Here is a 27,992-nt window from a genome sequence, read left to right on the forward strand (position 1 = left end):
TGAAGTAAAGGGCACATGAACAGAAACATCTTTATTACAAAAAACAGCAACAAAAACCAAAATGAAAACAAATTCACATTGTAACAAGCTACAATACGGCAGCAGATTAAAAAAAAATCCTTTGTACAATGGTGGGAGAAGTCCCGACAGGACATGGAGGTCACAGCTGGGGGGCACAGGTGCTCAGTAGCGGCGGGTGAAGCGGGCGTCACTGGGTCTGCTGCCCCGGCTCTGTCCTCCAAAGCCTCCCTGAATCCCTCCACGTGGAATCACGTGGCCACGCGAGGCTCCACCAGGGGCGAAACTGCCACGCCTAAGAAGAAGCCGGGACCATTGTCCTGAGGTCCTACCGAGCCCAGGTCCCCAGTTCCCACTACAGAGCAACCCTGCTCCCACTCGGCAGTGTGGCGCTTACCCCGACATGCCACCCCGGTTCATCATGTGGCCAGGCCCCGAGTGTCCAGACATGCTCCTCTCACCGCCTGCAGGACGAGGCACAAGTCCAAGTGGGCAGCTTGGTAGGTGTAGAGCCAACAGCCCTACTTGGTCTCAGCCGGCCCCCCCCCCCCCCAGGCCCCAACCCCTCAGCCCGTGGCCCCGGCTCCACTCAGTCCTCACCTTGCCACCTCTTGTGCTCACGCTCCATCATGCCTCCGTCAGCCGCGCCCTGCCATGCCCGGTCATCTTCAAGTCTCCGGCTGTGCTCCCCCCAGTCACGCCTGCCCCTTGGAAAGAGACACCACTGACCTGCACTGCCACACCCGTGCAGCGGACAGTGGCTGGGGCTCAGGTCCAGCAGGCCAGGCCCTGGGAGGGCGGGACACAAACCTGGGAGGAGGGGGCAGCCCTCGGCCTTCACTCAGTCTCTTGTTGGAGCCGTAGCCCCAGCCGTCTCTAGAGTCCCGCCCGTGGCGCTCAGGTCCGCCATGGCGCTCAGGGTAATGCTGGGCCCAAGAAAAGGGTGAGGTTAGCATCATCCCTGATCCCCAGACACAAGGACACAAAGCTCGGGGACCAGAGTGTGTGGCCACCGTCACAGCGCCCTCCCTCACAGAGGGTCAGGTTTACAAGGCTCCTGTCCTTACAGGAGCCCCAGCCTATGCACGGCACTGCGCTTCACCAGTGTGAGACACCGACACCCACACAGACTCTTGCGCAAGGCCTCACTCTGTGGCCCAGGCTATACCTCAGTCTCAGCAACTCCTCCCTTAACTCCCCAAATGGGGTTGAGTGTGAGCCATTCTATCCAGCTCAAATACTGCCTTATCAAAGCTCAAGGCCACGGTGAAAAGACCCGACGCACCAAACGCAGTGAGCGCTTCCCAAGGCCCCCAGTCTCCTGCCTGACCACAAACAGTCCTGGGACACTGTCACCTGTCCTCCTCTGCCGAGTGACAACCACAAGTACAAATGATCGCTCACACAGGCCACTTCCGGTCACCAGTTCCCACAGAGTAGCTGTGTGGAAATGGTGACATCAGCCATCGGGCTGAGGAATGAGTATCCAAGGGCTGCAGAGGACCCCGGGGCCAACTCGGTGATGGGAAACCAAGCGGGTAGGACGGTAAGCGAGACCGTCGTGGGGGTGGCACCGTGCAGCTGAGACGGTGGCTGGGGTGTGGGGTTCCAGGGTGAAGCGGTGCCCATGCTCACCTGTCCTTCTCTGTCCCCCATCATCGACCTTGAACCTTCTCTCCTGAAAAAGGTGATTTCAGTGAGACCAGACGGGGAGGGCTAGTGTGCACAGAGCCCTCCCTCCCTCCCGCACGCACGGCCCTGAGCCCACGCGAGGGCTGGCTCACCTGTCCACGGAGTGGTTGGGGTAGCGGCCCCGGTCTCGGTGGTCGAAGTCATGGAAGCGGTCCTGGCGGCCGAAGTCTGAGTGGTAGCGGTCATCCAGCGCAGCCCGCTTGGCTTCTGGCCAGTAGCCATCATCGCGCCTGAGACGAGGCAAGGCCATGAGGCACCTAGGGCCGGAACAGAGCCTGCCGGGCTCCAAGTCCCAACCATGCCCCTGGCAAGAGCGCTCCTTGTGGACGGTCTAACAGATCCTTGGACTGAACACCCCACTTCTGCCTTGGTGCCCCGTGGGTGCCGAGTGTCCCTGTCTTTGAAAGGCCTCACTCAGCACCCACTTCACGGGGCACTGCCTGCCTTCTACCCCAGCCTCACGGCGCCCCAGCAGGCTCTCCCCAGCAGGCGCCCACTCAGGTCTGTGCGCCAGCCCGGCCCACGCCGCCCGCCTGTGCACTGGCGTGGCTGCTCACCGGCCGTCCACATCGTAGGGCCTGCGCACTGCGGGCCTGCGCTCCTGCTCATAGCGCAGCTCCTGCTGCCGCCGCAGTTCCTCCCGCTCACGGTGGATGCGCTCCTGCTCACGCCTGCGCTCCTGCTCCACGTGCATGCGCTCGCGCTCCAGCCGCTCCCGCTCCATGCGCTCGCGCTCTAGCCGGTGGCGGTGGAAAGCCAGGCGCTCCCGGGCGATCTCCAGCCGCTCCCGCTCCTCCCGCTCCCACTGTGCCTGCAGCCGCTGCTCCCGCTCGCTGCGCTCCCGCTCCCTGTGAGGAGGGCAAGTCGAGGCAGAGACCTCAGTGTGAGGAGGAGCTGGGGACACGCTGGGCCAAAGGCAGCACCCGGCGAGTGGGTCCCCTCCTCCCACCCTCCCTTCCCCATTGTGCCCGGAGCCTGCCTGCCCTGACGCCCGCCCGTTTTAAACACACACCCCTGCGGCAAAGGTCACTTGAGAAACTGCATTTTGACGGCTAGCCAAAGGCCTGCTATCCCCTTCCTGATCCTCCTCTCAACATCCCCACCGTCCCGCCCTGCCGGCCACTTCTGTGCTCTTTGCGCAGGGTGAAATCTGCTGGCAGCCAATCTCAGCACGGGCCCTCCAAGCGCCCACCCGCCCGCCGCCCAGCCAGCCCCTTCCGAGCACCGCTCACCTCCGCGACTCCGAGTCTCTGGACTTCCGGGACTCTTTAACCTTGTCAAAGGACACGACAGACCGCTTTTCCCGGCTGGCCGACTTCCGGTCCTGGCTTTTGGAGGCCTGGTTCAGTAAAGAGGAGAGGGTCAGTGCAGGAGGGGCAGAGGCTCCTGGCACAGAGACAGTCACCGATGGGGCTGGTGCTCACAGGAGAGCTCAACAAAACCACAACAGCTCAAACGGCGCTGACTACATCCCCAAGGACATAGTCACCACTTCTCCCCTTGAATCAGGGCCTCACCGTTTAGCCCAGGATGGACCACATGGTCCTTCTGCCTCAGCCTCTAGCATGCCGCACCGAGAAGCATGAGCCCCTGGTTGGCTAAGTCAGAACTGTTGCTCTACCAGCCTTTCCCAACTACAATGGAACTCTAACTCTGGAGACGTCGTCTCATGGCCTGACCCTGGCTGGCCTGCAGTGTGTGGCAGCGTGTCTAAACTCCGTCCGCCCTTCCCTTCAGGGTCAGGGCGCTCCTCCACATGCACCATCTCCTCCTATGGAGACCTGTCCACGTCCCCCTGGAACCCACCCTTCCCCTTCCCACTTTCTAGCTGCTCTCAGTAAGACTGAAGTAAGAAGCCACCCCCTTACGACACCAACACAAGTAGGAATGGCCGGAAATCTTGGGCGACAGCTACCTATAGGCCTTTCTCACTCAGCAGTGTGCCATGCTGGGCTTCGCCAACCCCACAGTCCCTGGATTCTACAAACAAGCCAACTCTAGCCTGCCCGCCTTCCGAAGCCTCCTGTGGCCCAGGGGCCCCGGCGCCACGTGATGTGGTCCTCTAGTGGCTTGGCACAAGTGGGGAGGTCTTGGGGATGCCAGACCCATCTACTAAGGTGGTCAGGCTCTGAGACTTCAGAACCCACCAAGGTCTGCAGCTGTCCCAACAGTGGGCTTCCAGGAGGCGGGGACAGGAAGCGGCCCAGGGCGGCCATCACAGAGAGCAGCAGGTAGGCTGCTCTAGAAGCCTCGCCATCTCTCTACGTTCTCAAAGGCAGCAAGCTTCCCTCGAATCCCTGGAGCATCGAGCCTGTCGGTCTGACACTCACTCTCTCTTTGGACCCGGATGTCTTCACACTGATGACAGGCACACCTTTGGACTTGTCCATCACCACAGTGCGCTCGGTGCCACGGCTTCCTGTGAGCAGAGGGAGGGAAGAGCTGAATTCGGAAGGTCGCTGCAGGCCAGCATATGAAGGGGCAGGGGCGTCACTGCCTACCTGACTTGGTGGTCCGTGAGCGCTCCGAAGGCCCGGGCTTCTGATCATCCGGGTCCTTGCTCTTCTCTGTGCTCCCATCATCCCCCTTTTTGGCATCGTCTTTTCTGTCGGCTTTCTCCTCCCTCTTCAGGTTTGCTGACCTAGGAGTGACCCGCAAGCCTTCAGGAGGTGATGGCTACCCAGGACATGGGTGAAGGAGGAGGCCCACTGTGTGCACCAAGTTCAAGGGCATCTCTGGCACACGCTAGTGGTTGGTGGGCAGGAGGGTGGGAGCACAGCTCTGGTGGTCTGCAGGAGTACCTGTCACTGGTGCTGGCCTTCTCCTTCTTGCTGTCCCCGTCTCTTCTGTCAGGCACTCTCTTGCCAGCAGGCTCACTTTTGGCCTGTGGAAGAGTCAAAAGCTATTGCCACCATGCCCGGGCTCCACTGCCAGAGCCACAGCAGCACGTGGCCAGTTACCTTCTCCACTGAGATCATTTTGCCATGCAGCTCAGTCTTGTGCAAATGGCTAATGCATTTTGTTGCCTCTTCAGCTGTGGACATAGTGACAAAGCCATAACAGCGAGCTCCAGGACTTCGGGCGTTTGTCACAACCTTGGCACCCACCACCTGGAAGAAAGCAGACCACCTCAGATAGGGACAGCGCAGGGAAGGAAGGGGCTGCTGCACTCTGAGTTCTCCAGAGTTGGGAGGGAGTGATGCAAGGCTCTGGCCGAGCTCCTCTAGCAAGGGTTAAACTGCATGGGGGAGTGACAGTCACACACGGACTGAATCTTGGCAAAGTCACAGAGCTAGAGACAAGGAAGCAAACACAGAGGATGGTGACACTTATCAGTGATGTGAGAGGTGGCTCAAGTGAAGCAAGCCGCCTGGTGGTCACAGCCAGCACCACATTCATGGCACACGTAGAACCCAGCCCTGACAGCCAGCTCCAGTCTGTCCCCAGATTAACCCAGGACACAGATCTGTGCAGTCAGGTCCTGTTGCAGGATTCCGGATCACTCTGTGAACCCTGAGATTGCATTATTTACTGGAGAAACCTGTTTCTAGTTGTGGTGTGGCTCGGCCCTAGCACACACCTTTAATCCAAGAGCTTTCTGCTTGAATATTGTAAACAGGATTAAATAAAGTCAGTCATAGGTCTAGAGGCAGAGTACACAACAAGCTGACAGGGAGTGAACCTAAGATTATATAAAAAAACCATAGAGAGTAAGGGGGAGTCAGGAGGATGGAGAGAGACACGCACAGGAAGTGGAAGGGACGCACATGGAGTGGGAAAGGACTTGATTGAGATGGTAGGAGACAGGAGGTTTCTAGGATGACAGAGGAGGAGGAAGGTCAGTGGGATGCTTTCTCAGCCTCTCTGAGCTAGCAGGCTTTCACCCCAGCATCTGGTTCCCGAGTCTTTATTGGTAAATTTGAACAACTGAGATTTTGCTAAAAACATTTGGCTCCCAACGTGGGGCATGGACAGAGAAATCATGCCAGCTGCAGACAAATTGAGAAGTCAAAAGGTTTGCTAATACACCTGGGAAGTCCTTAAGGAGAGTTAAGCAATATTAAAAGGGAAAATCTTTCCCACATTAAAGATGGGAAATATGGCTTTAGGACCCTATATGTACCTACTCTAAATGGCTTAAAAATAGAAGCAGAAAATGAAACGATCAATGACTTAGCTGAGATTGACATAATCGCTATCAGTCTGATAATTCATATTTTATCCTTAATAGCCACAGTGGTTTTCTGTGCCAAATATGAAAAGTGGATTGATAAGATACAAGACTTGTTAAGGAAAATACTCAGACACAGACGGAGGAATTCAGACAAGAACCTACCACATCATTGCATAATAAAACTGAAGAGGGGCAGCCCAATGTTATTAGAAAACCAACCTTAGTTTGACCAGTTACTATAAAACAACTACCAGCAGATGACAGGCATCCCCAAGGCTATGCAAACTGGGATCCTGAAGAAGTGTTAGATTTGAAGAGACTTAAGGAAGCAGTCATTTCATATGGTATACATTCACCCTTTGTGAAGCAGACGTTAAACTCATGGGCAACTCAGAACAGAATTACCCACCAAGACTGGAAAGATTTAGCAACAGCAATATTGGAAGCTGGTCCTCAGTTACAATGGCAGACATGGTAGAAAGAGGTATTAATATTTCCCAAGATCAGTGCCTAGGTGAAAAATCAATATTCTGCGTTACAAAGGCAGCTTGACTTTCATGGTCACATGTTGGTGCTATGTCATTTAGGAGCTTTGAATGATTGGGACAAGGTTGAAGAATCAAGAAAGAGGTCTGAGTTATTTACTAAAATTATACAAGACCCAAAAGAAGCCTTCACTGACTTTTTACAAAGATTGACTACAGCTATAAAAAGAATAGTATCAGATCCAGTCAGACAAATATTAATTGAATCTTTGGCTTTTGAAAATGCTAATTCAGAATGCAAAAGGGTGATTAGGCCTTTAGATTAGCATCAATAGACAAATGGATTAGTAGAAATACAAATGTAGTGGTAGAAATATGGCTAATATTGGATTTCACATTTATGATGCTACTCTGATAAAAGTAATTTCTAAAAGCTTTAAGAAAAATCAAAATGTCAGGTGTTTTAATGGTAGTAAGCAAAAGGGATTGTAGGTGCCGGGCGGTGGTGGTGCATGCCTTTAATCCCAGCACTCAGGAGGCAGAGGCAAGCGGATCTCTGTGAGTTCAAGGCTAACCTGGTCTACAAAGCGAGTTCCAGTAAAGGAGCAAAGGCATTCATACAGACAATGTTTTTTTCCAGTGATAATCCAAACAGAAGGCACTAGCCTTCTGGAGTGTGCAGAAAGTATGGTAAAGGCCGGCATTGGACTAATGAATGCAGATCAATCAGGGACAGGGAAGGCAACCCTTTGCCATCCGGAAATGCCTTAGGAGGCCTCCCTCAAGCCCCAGTATCAATTTTGGTTTGATCAGTCCCTGTCAGGATTGGAGAAACTCATCCACAGAACAATTAAGACTTAATGCCTGCTGAATTAATTCTGAAAGGAAAACTGAGACTTTTTCAATTAGCAGGAATAGACCCAGCAGAAATTGTGGCACCTTTCAATAATTCTGAAATAGCCTCATTTGAAATAATGAGCTTGAAATAATCTTCTTTGGGAGAGATTAACAACAAATATCCCAAAAGAGACATAAGGAACTAACTGTATTCTCCCTAATATAGTAAAAGGGACACCAATTTCTAGAGTCTGTACATTCTCTACTGATAAAAATAAAAATAAATCAGAGCCGGGCGGTGGTGGCGCACGCTTTTAATCCCAGCACTCGGGAGGCAGAGCCAGGCGGATCTCTGTGAGTTCGAGGCCAGCTTGGTCTCCAAAGCGAGTTCCAGGAAAGGCGCAAAGCTACACAGAGAAACCCTGTCTCGAAAAACCAAAAAAAAAATAAAAATCAGGGTTGGGCGGTGGTGGCACATGCCTTTAATCCCAGCACTCGGGAGGCAGAGTCAGGCGGATCTCTGTGAGATGGAGGCCAGCCTGGTCTCCAAAGGGAGTTCCAGGACAGGCACCAAAACTACACAGAGAAACCCTGTCTCGAAAAACCAAAAAAATAATAAATCAGAAAAGGCAAGTTATAAGTCAGGAAAAATAAGTAAAGTGGCTCAAAGCCCTTATGATTCAGTTAAGAAAATTAGAGCTCTATGCCATTCTTACGGTATTATTAGATTTTCCTGAATCTCTTAATTTAGTTACTGACTCTAAATATGCAGAGTTATTTTACATATTGAAACTGCTGAAATTATTCCAGATGATTTAGAATTAACTTCACTATTTATTCAACTACAACAAGTAATCAGAAATAGGAATGGTCCTTTATATATAAAACACATTATCAGATCCCATATGGATCTAATAAGGCCTTCTAGCACAAGGTAATGATGAAATTGATCAGCTATTAATAGGAAATGTAGTAGAAGCCTGGGAATTCCATAAGAAATACCATGTTAACAGCAAAGATTTGAAAAAAGATTTTTTTATATCACTTGGCAACAAGCCAAAGGAAATTATAAGACCACGTCCTACTTGTTCCTTGTATAACCACACTCCATTACCTGCAGGAAGTAACCCAAAAGGTACTCAAAGAAATGAAATTTGGCACATGGATGTGTTTCATTGTGCAGAGTTTGGGAAATTAAAATTGTGTATCATAGCATAGATACATTTTCAGGATTTCAATGGGCAGCTGCTTTAAGTACTGAAAAGGCTGATTCAAGTTATGGCTATTATGGAGATATCTGTAGAAATCAAGACTGACAATGCTCCACCATGTCTCTAGAATATGAAACAGGCTTTTACATATTACAGTATAAAGCACATTACACGTACACCACACAATCTGAAGACCACTAGACAAGTGAAACATCTGAAGAAAAAGGAGGGATCATTAAGAGAAAATGCCCCAAGAAAAAGAATAAATTTCCCACGTGGTATTGCCCGCCTTAGCTGACCGGCCTGAAATCCTAGCTCAGAGCCCCAATGCCACTCTCTTGCCCGAGTGGCTGTCACTTTGTGCCCAACAGTCACCTGACGTGTACCAGAGGCGGGACTCCGGCCAGGCACTCCCTTCTTTCTTCCCACCATGTGCCTACCCTGCCCATGGTGTACTCCCAAATTGTCTCTGCTGCCCTCTACAGACATAAGCAGCAAATGGTCTTTATGTGGTCACAAATCAATCAAAAATAAAAGCTGGCTTTGGAGTTTGAGCGTGGCTCTCCTTCTCTGAAGCCATGCATTCTTCTTAAAGGAAAATCCAAAATCTCTGTCTCATATCAGAAGAGCCAACTGGTATGAGGACAGAAGAAACCAAAGATATTATCTATTATCACTAACCTCATAATCTTTTCGTTTTCATTCGACTCTCTAAAATTTTTCTTAAGTTCTGAATATTATCTCAGATTTGTAAGATTATGATGTACATATAAACTTTCTGTCATGATACTAGTAGTCATACCGAGCACTAACTCATTCTAGAAATAAGCTTCATCTAGCTTCCTGCATGTGTTTTTCAGTTTGAGTCTGAATCAGGTAACTAGGAACTAGTTTGTGGTCCTCAGATCTTCCAGAGATCTGCTGAATATGGCAGTTAAAATGTTTCAAGTTTTCTACAATAAGCCATGACCACTCCCTTGAGGCCCCCAAGATGATGGGGCCCTGTTACGATGAGTCCACACCTGGACTGTGGTAAGGTTCACCACTGGGTAAACTGCACCATACCGCTTCTGCCACCAGGCCCTGCGCAAACAGTGGACGCCTTTGGGCTGACTGCGGTGTTCTATCGAGCTAGGATTGCCACTAAGCTGACAAACACCACCCAAAGATCAGCTTTGGACTACAAACATTTTAGGACATTCAAATTGCTGAGTTCATATGAGGCTGACATTTCCAGAACTTTCAATTAAAAAGTACTTAATCCTAAGACTGCTAAATGCAACCAAGCTGGACACTGTGAAAAGCTTGGCAGAAATAGTTTCACTATTGTAAATAGTTTTACTGTTAAGAGTTAAAAAAAAACCGTTCCTTTTTATATACAAAAAGGGGGAAATCTTGCAGGATATTTGATCACACTGTGAACCCTGAGATTGCATTATTTATTGGAGAAACCTGTTTCTGGTTGTAGTGTGGCTCAGTCCTAGCACACACCTTTAATTCAAGAGCTTTCTGCTTGAATATTGTAAACAGGATTAAATAAAGTCAGTCATAGGTCTAGAGGCAGAGTAAGCAACAAGCTGACAGGGAGTGAACATAAGATTATATAAAAAACCATAGAGAGTGAGGGGGAGTCAGGAGGATGGAGAGAGACACGCACAGGAAGTGGAGGGGAGGGACATGGAGTGGGAAAGGACTTGACTGAGATGGTAGGAGAGAGGAGGTTTCTAGGATGACAGATGAGGAGGAAGGTCAGTGGGATGCTTTCTCAGCCTCTCTGAGCTGGCAGGCTTTCACCCCAGCATCTGGTTCCCGAGTCTTTATGGGTAAAATTGAACAACTGACATTTAGGAAAAGCAAGATCGTCTCTGTTCACTCTTGGACAGTGGCTGCTCACCTTCCCGTATCTGCTGAATAGGTTCTTCAGATCAGTGGCTCTAGTCGTGGACGAAAGGCCACTAACCCAGAAATTCCTACCACAGCTGCTTCGACCTGCGCAAAAGGAAGTTCTGGTCAGAAACTCAATGTCCAGACAGCTCCAGAGCTCAGCCATCCCCAGCACTTAAGGACATGTGCCCAGGACACAACAGCATGGCCAGGTCCAGGAAAACAGTGTTGGTCTAGCCACAGAGGGCAGTGAAAATGGACCTCAGGACATCCAGCAGCCAGGCAGTTGTGAATGGCTGAACTGACCCAAACTCAAGATGGCTTCTGCCCACAAAGCAGCCACTGCAGGTCGGTGTATGCCATTTCCTAGCCTACAAACTTTTTTTTAGACAGGACCTTACTAGGCAGCTTAGGGGGCCTGGAACTTGCCACCCTCCCCGTCTCTGTCTCCCCAGTGCTTGAAGGAAGGGCCTAACCACCAGAGGCCACTCAGTAAGTGACTTTAACCAGAGGCTCTAGCACCTGCAACTGTAGTGGGCTGCATGGGTACACGTGTAAGCGAAACACAGGCCATGATGAACTTGAGGCCCACACGCTCTAGGAGACTAGTGTCACCTAGAGGACCTACCCTTCTCCTCTCGGGAAAGCCTCTTTGTATCCGAGTCTTCTTCGACAGAACTAGAGACAAGAGACAGTGTCATTCAAGGGGGCTGCAGCAGCAAGAGACAAAACCATAGCCCTAAGGACCCGCCAAAGCTGCATACCTACCCGGCACTTAGCTCTCAAAAAGGACACCCCGACAAACATGTTTTGGAAATCTGACCTAACATAAGATTTCATACCCACAGGAGTTAATTAAGTTTCTGCCGGGCTAAAAATAATTAAGAAGAATTAAAAAGCAAACAACCGTGGCAGGTTGACAAAAAAAAAAAAAAGATTACAGAACCAGTGTAAAATAAACAAGAAATGAAACTGCCTGAAGGAGCTAGTGCTGGGCAGCACGGCGGCTGCCCACTGCAGGCTCTAAACAGCTCATGTGTGTCACTAGTGACAATGAAAGGAGATAGCGTCTGGTCTAGGACTGAGAATCAACAAACCTCATTTTCTGATCAGCGCCCTCACTGGCTGAGGACTCTTTAGGAGCTGCAGGGACGTCATTACAAGCGTCAAAAGCAAACTTCTTCACGTCGTCTTTGCTATCTTGGGGCTCGGGGCTCAGGGCTGCTGTGGGCGCTCTCGCCAGCTCCTGGCTGGCAGCCTCCGCGAGCTGGGCAGCTGTGCTACTCTGCTCAACTGGCTCCTCTAGCCCTACAGGCTCGCGGTCCGTCCCAGGGCCTCCGCCTGCGCCCGCGACTTCACCCGGCGCCTCCGCCGGCTCCCTTTTCACTACTGCTAACGGGGCGTCTGCCTCGCTCCACTGACACCGAGTGCTTGGAGACTCAGACTCGCTGCTGCGGACCAAAGCTAAATCTCCCTCCTCCTCTTGCTCCTCTTCCTGCTCTTCCTCCTCTTCTTCTTCCGGGTGTCCGCAGCTCTCAAATAGGTCCTCTTCCTCCGCCAGCTTCCTGTCTGGCCCCACACTACTCGTGGCCTGGGCAAAGGGCTGCTCCAGCTCCGAACCTTCTTCTTTTACTGGCTCAGATTTACAAGTTTCCCCCAAAATGTCGAGTATTTTCTCATTTTCTACGGATTTAACAGGAATAGAATGGCACAAGGTTTAATCACCAGGGAAATAAAGCAATCACAACTGCGGCTCGGGCGCGGCGGCCCCGCTCACACCGACAGAACTGCTGGCTACACAGAGATTGGAAAACCCGCTACACAGCGCCTGCACCCTACCTGCGCCCTCGGCCATGGCGCCCCCAGCCTGTGCTAAGGGCAGAGGCAAGCATCCCGGAGACTTCACCCCACAACCTTCTGAGTCTTGAGTCTTCGTTCTGTGCACTGTGTCAATGTATGAACCAACTCTTCTCAATTCAGCTTGCGTCCAAGTGCGTAACTGAGCGCCTGGCCTTCATGCATCACTAATTGCCTGATGCTTTGCTTTCCTTACAGATCGTTTAACGTGCGGAGCGCCGGGTCTTCTGGCGTGTGGAGGCTGGCAGCCCAGAGGGACAGTGTTTTGTTTTTATTTTTGAGATTCTCTCTCAGAGGTGCACTCCTCTTCGGGGGGGATCCGGTCATGTCATAGTCACGTGACATTCCCTATGCTACCTGCACTGCCTGTACTAACACCACATGGTGACATGCTGCCGGAATCACAAGATCTGCTGGCGGCACAGAGCTCTGTTCACTGGAGCAAGGTCATTTTCATGCCACCGCTTATGTTTAAAGGCAGGAGACCAAAGTCTTCGCCATGCGGGCAGGATGCAACACAGGTTGCTGGCCACGTGCACAGATCTTGTGATACGGCTGGGTTTCCAATCTCTATGGTCCTGATGTGCTCTGGACTGTAAAGCACTAGAGCAATGCACACTAGAGTGCAACCACTGGTTAGCATGAGCCTCCCCGCTGTGGGCAGAACCCGCTGCTGAGCCCTGCATTGGACAGTACCTGGCTCCAGGGATGCCTCTTCCATTTCCTGCAACAGAAAGCACAAGTAAGATGCTGCCCAGAGGCCCAGCCCCACTCCACCATGACGTTCATGGAGACTAAGGGAGGCTGACCACCCACTGGGACTTCAGGGGATAATCTGGACCCAGAGGAGTGGCCCTGCTTGCACAAGGCAAGCCCTGCCCTGATGGCCTCAGCCTTACGAAGCCCTAGACCTGCTGCTGATCCTGTTGCAGGGTACCCAGCAGCCCTCCTGTCTCCCCGGTGGTCAGGAGTCCCTTGGGACTGAACTTGAGATCGGGAGCAGGGCTCTCGCCCATCTCCACGTATGTCTAACTGCTGGGGACAAGCCTCCACCTGCAGGAGCTTCGAACTGACTTTCTGAAAATTTAGGGCCAAGGGAGAATAGGCAATGGCAGTTCCCATCTCCCTCAGTGATGACCCAACTTGTCCCAAGAACCCTGTCCTCCCAGCTGCACTCTGCTTTGCCCAATGGTGCCTTTTCTAGGCCCCACAAGTGTTGGCCACATGGCGATGGACTCCCTGGCTCCAGAGGCAAGGTCTCATGCCCTCAGGCCTGCACAGAAAGTTTGGGCTTCTCTTGGTGGCCACTCTGACTCAGGCTCCGCCTGTTGCCTTCTAAGGACCACCCAGGGTACAAGGAGACACTCCACTCTGAACGCCAGTCAAGCATGCGAGGCCCTGAGCTCCAGGCATGTTAGTGTCCTTTAGACAGTGAGTGAGGCAAGGGTTGTGAGTGGGTTTGTACCCCAAGCTGGTGCCCTGTGTGCTCTTAGAAAGGAGGCTGCCTGAGTGGGCTGGGATAGCCACTCCTTCAGCCCTGTCCCTGGTGTCCCAGCCCTCACTGGAGATGCTGGGTCCAAGCTGAACACCTCAGGAGGCCGAGGGTGTGGCTGCTCCCCCTCATGACTAGCCTACACAGCGAACTAAGCTCTAGAACTGGACACAGGAGCAGTGCGGCAGAGCGACACCTGAGGGAACATCCTGCAGTGTCTCATGTGAACAAGAAGCTAAGGCAGACAGACACAGGTGTTCCTTTCCACTGCACAGGCTCTTAGTAGTGCCATCTCCGTGAAACAAAGGCAATGACTTGCCCACCAGAAAAGCATATACTGAGGCTCTTTTCCTCACAGCTTTCCCTAGGAGCACAGGACCCACATGGACCCACCTCACCCCTTAGTGCTCACCTTGTTCTTCGTTTTTTCTCCTGTTTTGAGTCAGGGTCTCACTATGTAGCCCTGGCTGGCCTGGAACACACTATATAGACCAGGCTGGCCTCGAACTCAGAGATCTGCTGCCTCTGCCTCCTGGGTGTTGGGATTAAAAGTGTGTGCCACCACACCCAGCTGATTCTAAAGTTTAATATTTGCATGGACATCACCAAACATCAACCATCATAGTTACCTGGAAAACCTGGGCAGTGTCTGTGAGGAGCTGCCCCCCACAAGCAGCAAGAAAAGGCTGTGCTACAACCCTCACCCCTCCTACCCCGATGTCCTTCTCTAACAGTGAACCTACAGACCGTGTGGCCCCAGTCCCAAATGCATGAAGCTTGGCCCCACAAGTATATACATCACCAGCCAAGTGAGGTGCTTGGCGGTGGCCACAGCTTCTGAAAACCAAGCAAGCCTTCAGGCTGCCATGTGGTTACTGCTGAGGAAGCCCCAACACTAGCTCGGTACCCTGACCCTCATCTCAGAGGCAACCCAATCCCAAACTCTGGAGGACAATCAAAAGGAAAAGGCCTACATCTACCCCAGTGTGTATTCTGCCACGCTGGGATGGGCCAGGGGCTTCACCCTCATTGACAGCCACAGGGGAACACTGGCCTTAAGCCTCTTCTAGGCAGAGACTCGGGCAAGGTCCTTCCCACTTGCAGCCAGAGTACAGCGTGTTTCCAGCTTCGCCAAGGCCGCAGGCTTGTCCTCTAAGGGCTCCAGAACTCACTGTCTGAGCAGATGACCCTAGCTGATGCAGCTGCCAAGCAATGTGGCGTGGCTGAGGTGGCTTTTAGAAGCAGGGACTACTGAGTGTACAGTTGAGACGTGTGACAACTTACCTGCAAGATGGTGAAGTCAGATGACGACGTATCCACGTTGTTCATGGCTTCCTTGTCGTCTACCTGTTGAAAGTTTGTGATGCCATAGGTGAGGGGACAGTGCCCATCCCAACATCTTTTCTGTGGCTTTGAGTGTCGCCCAGTGTGGTGAGGTGGAAGAAACCACTTGCCAGGGCTCTCTAGCTCTAGAAGTGGGTTGCAGAGTGGAGCCGCTGTCCCTCCACTTGCCTGGGTCTAGGTGCTGTGAAGCCAGGCCTGCTGGCCCTTAGCGCCAGGTACCCGGCCTCTCACATTACAGGAGCAGGGGAGAGTAAGTGGTAGCCCAGCCACAGAGATGAGGGACCCCCTTCTCCAAGATGGGGCTCTCTGCCCACACTCAGGACGGTACACAGAACATTCACTGAATGCAACTGTCTCCTACCACAAGAGCCACGTACACCAAAGAGCATCCCAGCTCCATGTACACCCAGTCTGCCTCTGTCCCCCACGGCACCATCCTTGTGGCTATGGGTGCTGGGTTTGTTCTGTGACTGCAACAGTAGCACTTGCTGTGACAGGCACGGCTGCCACTCTAGGTCAGGGGCTGGCAAGTCTGCTTGGCTGTGAGGGGCTGGTCCTGGTTGTGACACTGACCTCTGGCCCTACAGAGCAACAGTGAGGGGCAGTGGCAGGCACAGTTTGCTTGTGAGCATCCATCACAATTGCAGGTGTGTGGCAAGGGCACCATACTATTTACTCATCAAACCTGGAATTTTGGTGCCCAAAGCCCAGAAGGGATTAACGGCCTGAGGTCACACAGACCTGGCACTTGGCACTTCATGCTGATGTTCCCAGGCTGCTGTTTCCTTCACGTTGTAATTGGCCCCCACCAGCCAGTCCACTCCAAAACCTTGGTCTCCCGTGGTACTTTGCAACAGGGAGACTCCGACAGGGTGGGCACTTGGGTTGTGCCTTTTAGGTGCAGATTCTGAGACCCTGTCTGTATCCTAACAGCAAAGATCAAATGCTCCACTCAAAACCAGTGTGCTGCCTACAAAGACAGGCCCAGCCAGTTCTCACAGCAGGGGACAGAATGCTCACGGAGGCCATCTGAGGTCCTGAGAAGGCCAGAGGCCCACTCTCCTCTCTCCAGACAGACATCAACCATACAATCCTTCAGCACAAGACTGCCTGGAGGCCTGGGGCCCTGAGCCTGTGTCCTGCAGTGAATGCTTGAACTGTCACTCACCAAAGCCACGTGAATTATCTGGGGACGTCCTGACAGGTTTACGGACGACAGTGTCTGTGCCTGAGGACACACAGGGCGCCCAGTGCCTGGCACGCCTGTCTAAGCCATCACAACCTTGCTATGGTCTCACATATGTCTTTGTGTGGAGAATCCGTATAGGGCTGAACACCTTGGGGGCAGCAGTTCTGAGAGCTGGTGACTGCTCCAGCCGGTTGTCCTTGCACACTACAGCCCAGGCTCCCCTAAGGGACAGTGATCAGCAGTGACCCTGTTACCCTGCTCTGCCACCCAGGCCCCATGGTGCCCCTCCCAGCATGAGCTGCTTACAGCATGCTCCTGCAGCTGCTCCGGGAGCCCCTTCAGGTCGCCTTCCACCAGCTCAGTGCTATCTGCCAAGCCCTCGGGGAGTGTGGCCTCCTCCTCTTCCTCCACACAGTCTGCCACGCTGCCACTGTCAATGTCAGCCTCGTCCAGAACACTGATGTCCATCATGTCCATGTCTTGCAGGTTCTCCAGGCTGGTCTCCACATCTTCCTGCAACACAGAGGACACTGTCATGGCCACGCCACCACCATGGCTCTCCTTCTCTTCATCCACTGAAAAGGTGATACATACCTGTCCATCCCCAGAATTCTCCTCAAGCCCGTTGTCCTCCACACCCTCGTCTTCTGGCTTCCTCCCTGAAGAGACAGCACGTGGGCATGAGGCCAATAGTCTGAGCTTCTGCAGGTCCCCAGCTCTTCAGCTCACTGCACAGGCCTGGCCTCTCACCCTAGCCAGGTCTCAGTGCACTGTTGTCAGGATGCTTAGGGTCAACTTGACAGAATGGAGAATCACCTTAAGATGGACCACAGGCGAGCAAAGGACTCACACACTGGCCCAGCAAGAGGGCTCAGCAGGGAAAAGGCACATGTCACCAAAGACTGACTACCCGAGTTCAATCCCTGGAACTCATATGGTGGAAGGAGACTTGATTTCAGCAAGTGTACCTCTACTCACATATGCATACACACCAATAAATAAAATAATAAATGTAATAGGGGTTAGAAAGCTGGCCCTGTGGTTAAGAGCACTGGCTGCTCTTGCATAGGACCCAGGTTCAATTCCCAGGACACACAACCATCAGCTGCAACTCCAGTTTCAGGGGATCAGATGCCATCTTGACTGTTCACATCCTGACCTGGCCTGCCTCCCCAGCTCTATCACCCTAGCGTTCAGGAGGCTGAGGCAGAAGGATAGTTAGGTGGAGGCTTGCCTGGGCTACATACTGAGCCTGTGTTCAAAACCCAAACCAACAAAGCAAACCAGCACCACTTGGGCAGCATTGCCGTCAGCTGCTGGCCACCCACAGGTGCAGTGAACTGAAGTGAACACTGAGGACAGGCTCTGGGCAAGACACGTTTTGTTTTGAAAACACAGATAATCATCACCTTCCAGCCTCCTTCCTTCCTTGAGACAGGTTCTAATTACATAAGACCGTGCCAGCGTGGAACTCATAGAGATCCCCATGCCTTGGCCTTCCAAGGGCTGGGACTAAAGGTGTGCGCCACCACCACCTGGCCCTCTTTAAAAAGCAAACAACAACAACAACAACATTTATCTACTTATTTTTATGTGCATAGGTGTTTTGTTGGCAAGAATATGTGTGCACCATGTTGTGTGGGGTGCCTGTGGAGGCGAGAAGGAGGCATCAGAAATGGCTGTGAGCCACCATGTGGGTGCTAAGAATGGGACCTGGGTCTTCTGGAAGAGCAGCCCGCCTTCTAACCACTGAGCCGACTCCCCAGTCCTTCTCCGCTGGCTTGAAAGCATCTGCTGCAATCTGAATCTGTCTGGTCAGGCTAACTTCAACTCTATGCAGACCAGTAGTTTGTGCAAGTGATCTCCCTCCTCAGGTGACAGCTTCTAGTATGTCCCTCATTCAAATCCCACCTCACACTACAAGCTTCACTCCCACCCCTGTAAAGACTGAGAAAGCTTCTAGCGAACCCCACCTCAAGTGGCTTTTCCCCATTCTCCTCACCTCACCAGCCATGTGCACCAAGTTCTTTCAGGGTTTGCATTTTACTTATTTGTGAAGAAAATACTTTTTCAAGTTTTGGTTTTCACATTTACATTTACATGACAAACACCACAGCACACGTGTATCCTGTAGAGGTACTAGGATAATCTGTGGGGGTTGGTTCTCTCCTTCCATTGGGTGGGTCCCCGGAATCAAACTCAGGCCACCAGGTTTGGCTGAAAGCACCTTTACCCACAGAGCCATCTCACAGATCTGTAAGAACACATCTAAGAATAGCAGGGTGCGGGCAAGACATAGTTTTTAGGTTGGCAAGGGTCACACAGCTGTGCAGACCTGGTAGCCCCATGGCAGTGACCAGCCTGCACTGTGAGCTCTGTGGCACTCCAGAGCCCTGAGCAGAATCCCACTAGTCACCACACTGAATACCCAGGGCTGGCAACTGAAGAGTTCATCATGCCTGTCTCTTGTTCTATGGTGTTGAGCATGGGTTCACACTTGGGAACACACAGACAGACAGACAGACAGACAAACACACACACACTTTGAACCTTAAAACCAGTTTAGAAGCCAGTTTGGAAGTGGAGCAGGGAAACAGCAGCTGCGTGGCCACCATAGGACTCTGCGTCAGAGCCCACATGACTCTGGGTATAAGGAAACACCTAAGCATGCCATCACATGGGCAGGCCACCCAGCAATGGCCTGTCTTCAAGCAGTATCCAATCTCCCCAGTGCTGGAGATGCTCTACCATGGAGACACACTACACTCCTGGACTCAGTTTGAGGGGCTGAAACAAGGTCTCCGGACAGAACTGAGGTATGTAGGCCCAGTTAACTTAAACTTGCTGCAATCCTTCTGCCTCTGCCTCCTGGGAGCTGGGTCATGAGAATGAGCCAGCAAGCCCGGCTGGAACCTCACCTCACTGCCCATGCACACCAGGCCCTGGGATCTTATGCACTTCTGTTCTTTTACTCCATCCTGTGGACAGTTGGCCACATGCACTCACCAGCTCTGACAGCCTGGGAAAGTGCCATTTTGTTATCATAGCTCTTCCCTCCACGGAGTGAGCAGCAATGGACTCCTTGAGTCTCAGGGTTTTTCCTTTCTGCTCTGGAACAATATGGAATGTTCTTAGCTATGGCACTTGGCCTTATCTCTACTATAGTAATTTCTGTGGGGCTGCTGGACTCCTTAACTTCTTTATTAAATTTTGTGTCAGCTGGTGGTGGCACACACCTTTAATCCCAGCACTTATGAGTCAGAGGCAGGTGGATCTCTGTGAGTTTGAGCCTAGCCTGGTCTACAGAGCTAATTCTAAGACAGCCAGGACTATTACACAGAGAAATCTTCTCTTGAAAAAAAAAAAAAAAAAAAGAAACAAAAACCAAAACCCAAGAAATTTTGTATGTGTGCATGAATGTGCACATGTGTGGAAGCCAGAGTGTCCTGCTCTATATTAAGGCCAGCCAGACTACACAGTAAGTTCTAAGCCAGTCAGCACTACATAACAACACCCTACCTCAAAACCCTTTTAGTTACTTTTCTGTTGTGACAAAGCATCATGACCAAAGGAGAGTTGACTGGCTGCAGAGGTACCCATCTCTGCAGGAAAGCATGGCAGCGGGGCAGGCATACAGACAGGGGGAAGGGGCAGGCAGCCAAGCTGAGAGGCAGGGAGTAGTCATGACCATACATCAACAGACAGACTCAAATCTCAAAGCTCGCTGTAGTATAAACTACCTCCAGCAAGGTCATACCTCCTCAACCTCCCCAAATAGCAGCAACAACTAGGGACCAAGTTCTCAAATGCCCAAGTCTGTGGGGGTGGGGTGGGGGGGACACATTCTCATTCAAACCACCATAGAATCCGTGCATGATTCTTGAGATTTTTTTTTTTTCCTAAGCATGAAACTAACCCTAAACACAACCCTCAAAGCAAAGCACAAGGCAAGGCCACACTCGGGACACAGTGGCCTTGCATCCCGGTCTTGTTCCCCAAGAGAGACAGAGCCTCTCTTGCAGCCCTGGCTGACCTAGAACTCGCCATGTGGACCAGGCTGCTCTTCATAGATTTGAGTGCTGGGATCAAAGGCCAGGACACACACACTCACCTCCAGCCACTCCATCCTCTGCAGAGGGGTTCACGCTGACTTTGTAAAACTCTGCAAAACCTACCAGGGAGGAACACCATGCTAACCTGAGACAGACCCTTGTAAAACTCTAAACCATTGAGTTCATTTGTGAAGCAAGGTCACGCTTCTCAGCCAAAAATCTTGATCAAAAGCCAACGACAAGGTACTCGAGAACTCAGTGCCACTTACACTCAGCCTGTGTGGCAAGGCACTCAGTTGGAGGAAGGAAAGAACAGACCCCTGTCCTCTGGCCACAACACACATTGGTAAAACACAAAGCAGCCCTGTCAAGTTGTGCATAGGTCCAGATAAAGCCAGCCCTGCAAGGTGAGCAGGGGCTGCAGCAGTTTGAGGTTCTAGTTCTGTGTTAGTGAGGTACTATAATGAGCAAAGCCAACAGCCAATGGGGGTGGTTGGCACCTTGTATCCTAGTGTGTGGCAAGGAGGAGCGATCTTTCTATAACTCTAGTTTTCCCCTACTCATGCCCTCACACAATGTGCAGAATTAAACCACACACATTAAACCATCAAGATCACGAACAGTCTGTCACCTGGTGACAGGGCTCGGGCCTTCCTAGCTCAGAGTAGATCCCCTGTCAGTCACAGCCAGTCCGTCTGATAGCACAACCCCAGCAGGCAGGCAGCACACACAACACAGCACACATGCCCAGCTGCAGCAGCCTGGCCAAACTGCAGAGTGCCCACACCCTCGTAGCTCACCACAGACAACCACCGAAGGCGGCAAGGGCGGGGAAGAACACAGCACACTTCACCAGATCTCACAGGCCAAGGAGGCAGAGGCCAGAGGACTAGGACAGCCTGGGCAGGCTCTGTGTCAGCACCTACTTTAGCATGCCAGCTCTCCCAATCCTGAGTCTCTCTTTAATGAGTTCGCAAAAAATACATATTCCTTTGCCAGATGTGGCAGTAGGCCCCTGCCATCCCAGCTAGCTGGGAGGCTGAGACAGAAAGAGCACCTGAGCCCAGAGGTTCAAGACCACAGACCAGCCAGAGAATGGTAACAGCAAACTTTCAGGAGGTGCATCGCCACCTCAGGACAATATGGTGACATTTGGGCTTATTGATGCCCAGAGGACAGGTGTCAGGCTGCTGAAACAGAATGAGGCCCAGGGCTGGTAAGGGGACAGCAGGTACGGTAAGAATAAAAACAGCCCCCGTTGGCTCATCTATTTTTAAAGCTTGGTCCTCAGTGGAACTGTGCGGGAAGGATTAGGAGGGGTGGCCTTGTTGGCAGAGGTGTATCACTGAGGGAGGGCTCTGAGGGTTCAAAAGCCCACAGCAGGCCCAGTGAACTCTCCAGTAACTGCTTCAGCGCCACACTTGGCGGCTCTCCGCCATGATGATCATGGACTAAGCCTCTGAAAGTGTAAGCAAGCCCTCAGTTAGATGTTCTCCTTTGTAAGAGTGGCCATGGTCATGGGGTCTCCTCACAGCAACAGAACACTAAGACAGTGAGTAAAGGTGGCTGCCACCAACTCTGACAACCTGAGTTCAAGTCCCAGGATCCACATGGTGGAAGGAGACAAGAGACTCCTCAAAGCTGTCCTCCAACCTCCACATACAAGCCACAGCATGTGGACAAGCATGGAATATAAAGTACGTATGAAAAACATGGTGCACTGGTAAGCAGGCTCCGTGGTTAAGAGCGCATACTGCTCCTGCGGGGAACAGCTCCGGGTTCGCACACCCAGGGAGAACCTGACGCTGTCTTCTGGCCTCTGTGGGGACTGAGCTCATCTGCATTGCCCCCCAATACACATAATTAAAAAACAAATATGGCAGGCAGTGGTGATACATACCTTTAATCCCAGTGATGGGTGGCAGAGGTAGGTGGATCTCTGTGAGTAAGAGGCCAGCCTGGACTACAGAGCGAGTGCCAAGACAGGTAGGGATACACAGAGAAACCCTGTCTCAAAAAAACCAAAACAAACAGGGCTCAGATAATTCGTCCATAGGCTCAAGTAACATTTCTTCTACACTTTTGTTTTCACTCGTGTGTCTGCCTCAAGTGCCCATGCTGACTGAGCCAGGAGAGGCATTGGGTCCCCTGGACGGAGAGACGACTGTGGGCCACTTGATGCGGGTGCTGGGCACCAAAATCAGGTCCTCAGCAAGAACACATGTGCTCTTAACCACGGCAGCTCTCCAGCCCCGATGTTTTTTGTTTTTGAGACAGTGTGGAGACAGCTGGCCCTCAAACTATGGCAATTACCCTGCCTCTGCCCCCAGTGAACCTTCTGGTTTTGGTGTGGTGTTGGAGTCAAACCCAGAGCCTTGGGAATGCTAGGCAAGTTCCAGCCACTATGCCACAGAGCCAGCTGCTGGAGAAGTGTTCCTGCCACGCAGAGAGAACACACAGAAACTAAGGATTCTGCAGAACAAGACCAATTTGGGTAAAGCACATGTGTGTGTGCGTGTGATGCACATTCCTGAGGGGGCAGGACAGCAAGTGTCTCCCACACAGTCTGAAGCTAGGCTGGCCGGCCAGGGGGCCTCTGGGATCATCCAATCGCCAGAGGCACAGCTGCATGCAGCCACACCTGGCTTATATTTGGGCGCTAAGGCCTCAAACTCGCCCTCACACTTGTGCAGTACTCTCACTCGCTGCACCGAGGCTGAAGCCATGAACAGTTTTTTCTGTTTTGAGACAAGGTCTTAACATGGAGGTCTGGGCCTAAAACCAGCTGTGTAGACCAGGCTGACCTTGAACTCAGAGATCCTCCTCCTCTGCACCCAAGTGCACACGCCACCACGCTCTGGTCTTTTTTACTTTGAGGTTTTAAGGAAAGCACATGCATAGAAGTGACCAGACACAGGAAGGTGGGCACACCCTACTGTGCCAACTCCAACTGAGAAGGAATGTCAACTCTGCATTTAAACTCATGCATCTAGCAAAACACTTGAACAAACATTTGCTTTCGCTAAAAAAGCAAAAAGCAAGTAAAATAGGAGAGTGCTGGCTGGGCGCACTCCCCAGCAGGACCATCTTAAGTCATTTCCCACAGATGGGCCAAAGCAGAGCTTTAGGCCGCAGTGAGGTCAGCAGAGCTCACTCAGGCACCGGCCCACATGGGTAGCATGGCTGCTACTGTGCCACCCCACCTCTACCCCACCAGCTAAGAGCTCAACTGCACAATGACCAAGACATCATCATCCCCAGCAGCCTCAACCCACCTGATTCTGTCAAGCTCCTGGGACTTGAGTTCAGAAAGATGACAAGGACAGATAGCAAGATGAGATAGGCGACACTGGGGGAGAAGTGCCCACAGGCGGGAGACAGCAGCTGTGAGCGGAGGCGGGGCGGGGGCGGGGCTGTGAGATGGGGAGCCTGCTATGTCAGGGGCCTAGACCTTCCCTCTGGTGGAAGTTCTGAATGAACTGTGTGGTCTGGTATTACAGGGCCTTATTTTCTGGCAGATAGGCAGTGAGAGGCTCATTACATGGAACCGAAGGACACTGCCCAACCCATCCCCATTACATGTTCAGGTCCTGTGTGACAGAGGGAATGGTGGGTAAGCAGGCAGGACGTCCTGAGGGCTCTGCACCCACAGGACACCCATAGCACTGAGTGGCCCAGAGGTTCCATACCTTTGCTGGGCCTCTTAGGCATCTTCTTGTTGCCTTCAGAGGTGACTTCGATTTCATCAGGATTCCCGCCTTCATCTTCAATGGCCTGAGGGGACAGCAGAAAGGCCAACCAATCAAACAGCAGATGGCAAGGCAGCCCCCATAGCTCCAGGGCTGGGGGCTCACCTGAGCCTGCAGTTTGAACAGCCTGCACAGTCCAGCTCCACACCAACCACAAAGGACAGCCTGTACCCAGGCTGCTTCTCAAGGATCTGGAGCCAGGTGCTGTAACCTGCCACCCTGACCCCATCGTCAGCCACCCTGCTGCACATGGAACCAGGGCCCTGGCGTCATCACCTGACGGCTTTTCTGAAGGAAGGCAGCTCTGCTCAGCTCCTCGGTTGTCTTTTTCCTGTGGGGGTACTTGTGGCCTCTTCACCCTGGGCCTCAACATGGACTCTCTTCCTGAATGTGGGACTAGGTTAGCAGCCAGGAAGCACCTAGTGTCACAGGCGCATGTGGCTAAGCCCAGATTTCTATAGGGTGCTGGGGATTTGAACTCAGGTCCTCACACCTGTGCTGTTAAGTGCTCTTTCCCAGCGAGCACTCATGGCCCCTAATGACAGTGGCCAGCACTGCTGTGAGGCTTTCCTGGGAACTCCCTGAGGCATGGAGGCAAGTGCTCAGAGCTGCAGGCTCTTCCACCTTTTGTGTCCCTGAGGGACAACTCTCCAACTTCCTTGGCTTAACCCTAATGGCTACTTCCAGACCATGACTGCCCTCAAGGCACACTGACCTACTGGCTGTGTCATGGCCTCAGACCCTGCTGTCCCCTTCTATGAGTTGTAGTGGAAATTCTCTACAAGTCCATTTCACACCCAAGGATGTCATCTGCTCAGCAGTGGCCCCCGCAGTCAGGGGGCACCAAGTACACTAGTACCTCACTATCAACTGTCTCAACTAGGACTGTTTGGGGCTCTGAGGCCTCTCTCCCCGCATGGCCATCAACGCTGCCCCCAGGGAATGAAATGAGACACCTTCCTGCAGCATGCCCCTCATCCTGGTGATGTTTGAAAGTAATCCCAGCACTCGGGAGGCAGAGGCAGGCGGATCTCTATGAGTTCGAGGCCAGCCTGGGCTACAGAGTGAGTTCTAGGAAAGGCGCAAAGCTACACAGAGAAACCCTGTCTCAAAAAAAAAAAGAAAGAAAGTTGCTGTCCCCAGAGAGAGAGAGAGAGAGAGAGAGAGAGAGAGAGAGAGAGCGCGAGCGAGAGCACAAGCGAGTGCACTAACAGTGTCCTCAGACCTCCATTAGACCCCAAGCTCAGGCAACTCTTCCCAAACCCCAGGAGCCTCCTGTGGTGCAGAACGGCATAAGGCAGCAGGGGCAAGGCCCTGGGACAAGAGACAAGTGCCATCAGCAGCCCCTGCCCCGTCTCTGGGGACAGTCGGTTTTTAAACATCCCCAGGGTGAGGGACAAGCTGATGAAGGTGTCTCATTTCATCCCTTGGGGGTGGTGTGACAGGGCTTCTCCTCCCAGGCCACCTCAGCAAATCCCTCCACCAGCTGCTCCTCTGCCTGTTAAAAACAACAGGAGATGCTACCAACTGGGTGACAGAGGCAGAGGGACACGACTGCAGACTTGCTCTCAGATCTGACAAGCCGGCTGAGTGGGGACAAGCACAGATCACACACTACAAGGGCAGTGTCCAGAAGCCCACCCTCAGCTTGGTGCTGCCAAGGCTGCCAGGTGCCTCCCTGGCGGGCTGGCATCACCCTGACCACCAAGCCCCACACCCTGAATGTCCTATAAGTGACACCAGTGAGGGGCTTGCCTACTCCAGTGAAGACGCAATGTACACAGAGAAGGAAGGTAACTGATGCCCACCCTGGCCTCCTCCCAAATACATGGATGTTATAAGCATGTTGATGGCCCGGAGGCCAGGAGGCCAGCCCAGGTGTCCTTCAGGCACCGTCCACTCTGTCTAAGGACTTGGGCAGACCAGTGAGTGAGCCCCCGAGGTCCACCTCTCTCTCTGAGCACTGGACTGCAACTGGCCTTTTCTGTGGATGCTGGGGACAGAACTCAGGCCCTCACATCACTGCCTCCTCCCGCTTCCCCTCCGTCTTCTCTGAACAGTTGAGGATCCAGGAGGGTGGACTCAATCTCCGGCTCCTGTGTGCAGGAGTGTGCAGGCAGGAGGCAATGTCCGAAAGCTAGAGGGACAGCTTCCTAAGGTGTGACACACAATGTATGCGTTTCCAAGGTGGGGCTCCGAGTCCCCACATACAAACGACAAAAGGTGGCCCAAGGAGACTGAGTTTGTTTACCTGCACCAGGCTGCACGCCAAGCCTGTGTCCACGTGACCCCTGCCCTACCCTACAGGTGAACCGCTACCCACTTACTCTGAAGGGATAGACTCAGAAGGGGTCAAAGGTCTTCCCGACAGAAGACCAAGGCCACCAGGTGGGCAGTAGAGATGCCCCTCCACCTGCCTCTGGGGCACAGTCCCAGAGTCCTCCGACCCCAACCTGACCACATCCGACTGTGTGTGCCATGGTGGGGTGGCTCTGAGGGCCTTTGCAAGGTTGGGCAAGCATGCTATCACGAGCTATGTGCCCAGCCCTCTTTTTAGAGACAAAACAAGACCCTACTATTTTTTCAAGGCAAGGCCTCGTTCATCACAACAGGGCCTCAAACTTCTGATCCTCCTGCCTCCACCTCCTGACAGGTGTACACTGCTGGCCTTAGGAGGTGCTTGGGGCAGAACTCAGGGTTTGGTGGACGCAAGACAAGCACTCTACCAACTAAGTAGCCTTTGGTCCCTACTTTTATTTGGAAACAGGCTTGCTAAGTTGCCCAGGGTTGCCTCACGCCCCCTCCCTTGCCCCGTTAGTCCGAGTTAGCCTTGGACACCCTCTGGCTGGCCTTGAACTCTGCTACTGAGGCTGGTTTTGAACTCCTCTGTAGCCAGGGCTGGCCTTGAACTCACATCTGACTTATCGCTGACAAAACGTTCTTTCTTCCCACCTTCCCTAGTCTAGTCCTGGCAAAGAGTTACAAAACTTTCTTTTCCTTTTCACCCCCTGGGCTAGCTCCTCAGGTTGTCTACGAACTCTGAGGGGTCCCTGAGGTTTCGTGTCCCCAAGGGTCACTGTGTATTTTCCCATAAAAAAACCAAAACCACCGACCACCCGTTCGGCCTCGGGGGCCGAAAAGGGACTTGGGTTCGAATCCTGCCACAATCTGACCCCGCCGGGTGACCTTGGCCGAGTCGTTCCCCCCCCCATCCCATTTGGGGGTTGGGACTAAGCAGCGCGGGGAAGGCGACGTCAGGGACACCCGGGTTCCCGCCCGTGGTCTTACTTCATTTGGTCGCGTCGCTGCGGCGTTGAGATTCGAACTCACGCCCCACGCCCGCGGGGCCGGAGCGGAAGCGCGCGGCGCGGAGGCCGCGGGCCGCCCCGGACCCGGCGGTGGGCGTCGCCATGGCGACCGCGGGGTCCTCCGCGAACCTCACCTTCTTCAGCCGCTCCATCAGCACGCTCTTGTTGCCGCTCGAGTCGAGGTTCCGCTTCCGCAGCTCCGCCCGCAGGTCGATCACCCGCAGGTCGCTGAGCCGCCGCGTCCCGGTCTCCGACGCCGCGGAGCTCACGGCCGCCGCGCCCGCCGCACCCGCGTCTCCTAAACCCGACAGAGTCTCCGCCATTCCAGGGACCCTGGTTCCGTCGCCCACTTCACACAGAACCGGGTCGGTGGGTGTGCGTGGGTGTGCTTTTTGGAAATTATTATTATTATGTTTTTGAATCTCGGCTCTCTTACCACAAAATGGCGCCGCCAGAGAGGGAACCGCTCCAGCCTCCCCTGAGGCGCAACTCGGCACTGCGCAGGCGCGACCGGCGCGAGGCGAGCGCGCTCAGACGCCTCTGCACAAGCGCCGTGAGCGCGTCGGCGGAGAAGGCGCAGGCGCGTCTCGCCGGGTCTCCCGCGGGCGCGGGCCGCGACGCATGCGTGCTGCAGCCCCTGCGCCTGCGCCTTGAGGTGAGGGGCGACCGGCCCGTTTCAGAGCGGCGGCCCGTCGAGCGG

The 27,992-nt window shown here is 53.0% G+C and overlaps 1 protein-coding gene across 2 annotated transcripts; it reads right to left on the reverse strand.

Annotated features, from left to right (window-relative positions):
* LOC131900395 (scaffold attachment factor B1) lies at window positions 1-27,792 on the reverse strand. 2 transcript variants are annotated; one of them, XM_059251624.1, is made up of 21 exons: window positions 27,427-27,792; window positions 23,925-24,009; window positions 16,778-16,842; window positions 16,490-16,696; window positions 14,935-14,997; window positions 12,855-12,882; window positions 11,399-11,984; window positions 10,930-10,979; window positions 10,312-10,406; window positions 4,671-4,820; window positions 4,512-4,594; window positions 4,212-4,351; window positions 4,041-4,129; window positions 2,943-3,049; window positions 2,268-2,558; window positions 1,803-1,940; window positions 1,654-1,696; window positions 829-944; window positions 619-719; window positions 416-482; window positions 1-313 (listed from the first exon to the last, which is right to left on the reverse strand). In XM_059251624.1, exons 1-21 carry the CDS (start codon window positions 27,613-27,615, stop codon window positions 184-186), a joined length of 2,823 nt encoding a protein of 940 aa, XP_059107607.1. In that variant the 5' UTR covers window positions 27,616-27,792; the 3' UTR covers window positions 1-183. The 2 variants fall into 2 exon arrangements, with proteins under 2 accessions (XP_059107607.1, XP_059107606.1); XM_059251623.1 differs by having other exon boundaries at window positions 619-725.
* Between the last annotated feature and the right edge of the window lie 200 nt (window positions 27,793-27,992).

Source organism: Peromyscus eremicus, unplaced genomic scaffold (assembly GCF_949786415.1).
Source record: "Peromyscus eremicus unplaced genomic scaffold, PerEre_H2_v1 PerEre#2#chr22_unloc_1, whole genome shotgun sequence".
Lineage (NCBI taxonomy): Eukaryota > Metazoa > Chordata > Mammalia > Rodentia > Cricetidae > Peromyscus > Peromyscus eremicus.

Bases quoted from the DNA above. Each gene is read 5' to 3' on its own strand.
- LOC131900395 (XM_059251623.1), bottom strand. From the start codon at position 27,615: ATGGCGGAGACTCTGTCGGGTTTAGGAGACGCGGGTGCGGCGGGCGCG. The intron at 14,998-16,489 runs GTAAGCAGCTCA...AACTTTCAACAG, and splicing joins AGCAGCTGCAGGAGCATGCT to GTAGACGACAAGGAAGCCAT. The intron at 483-618 runs GTGAGGACTGAG...CTCGTCCTGCAG, and splicing joins TGAGCACAAGAGGTGGCAAG to GCGGTGAGAGGAGCATGTCT.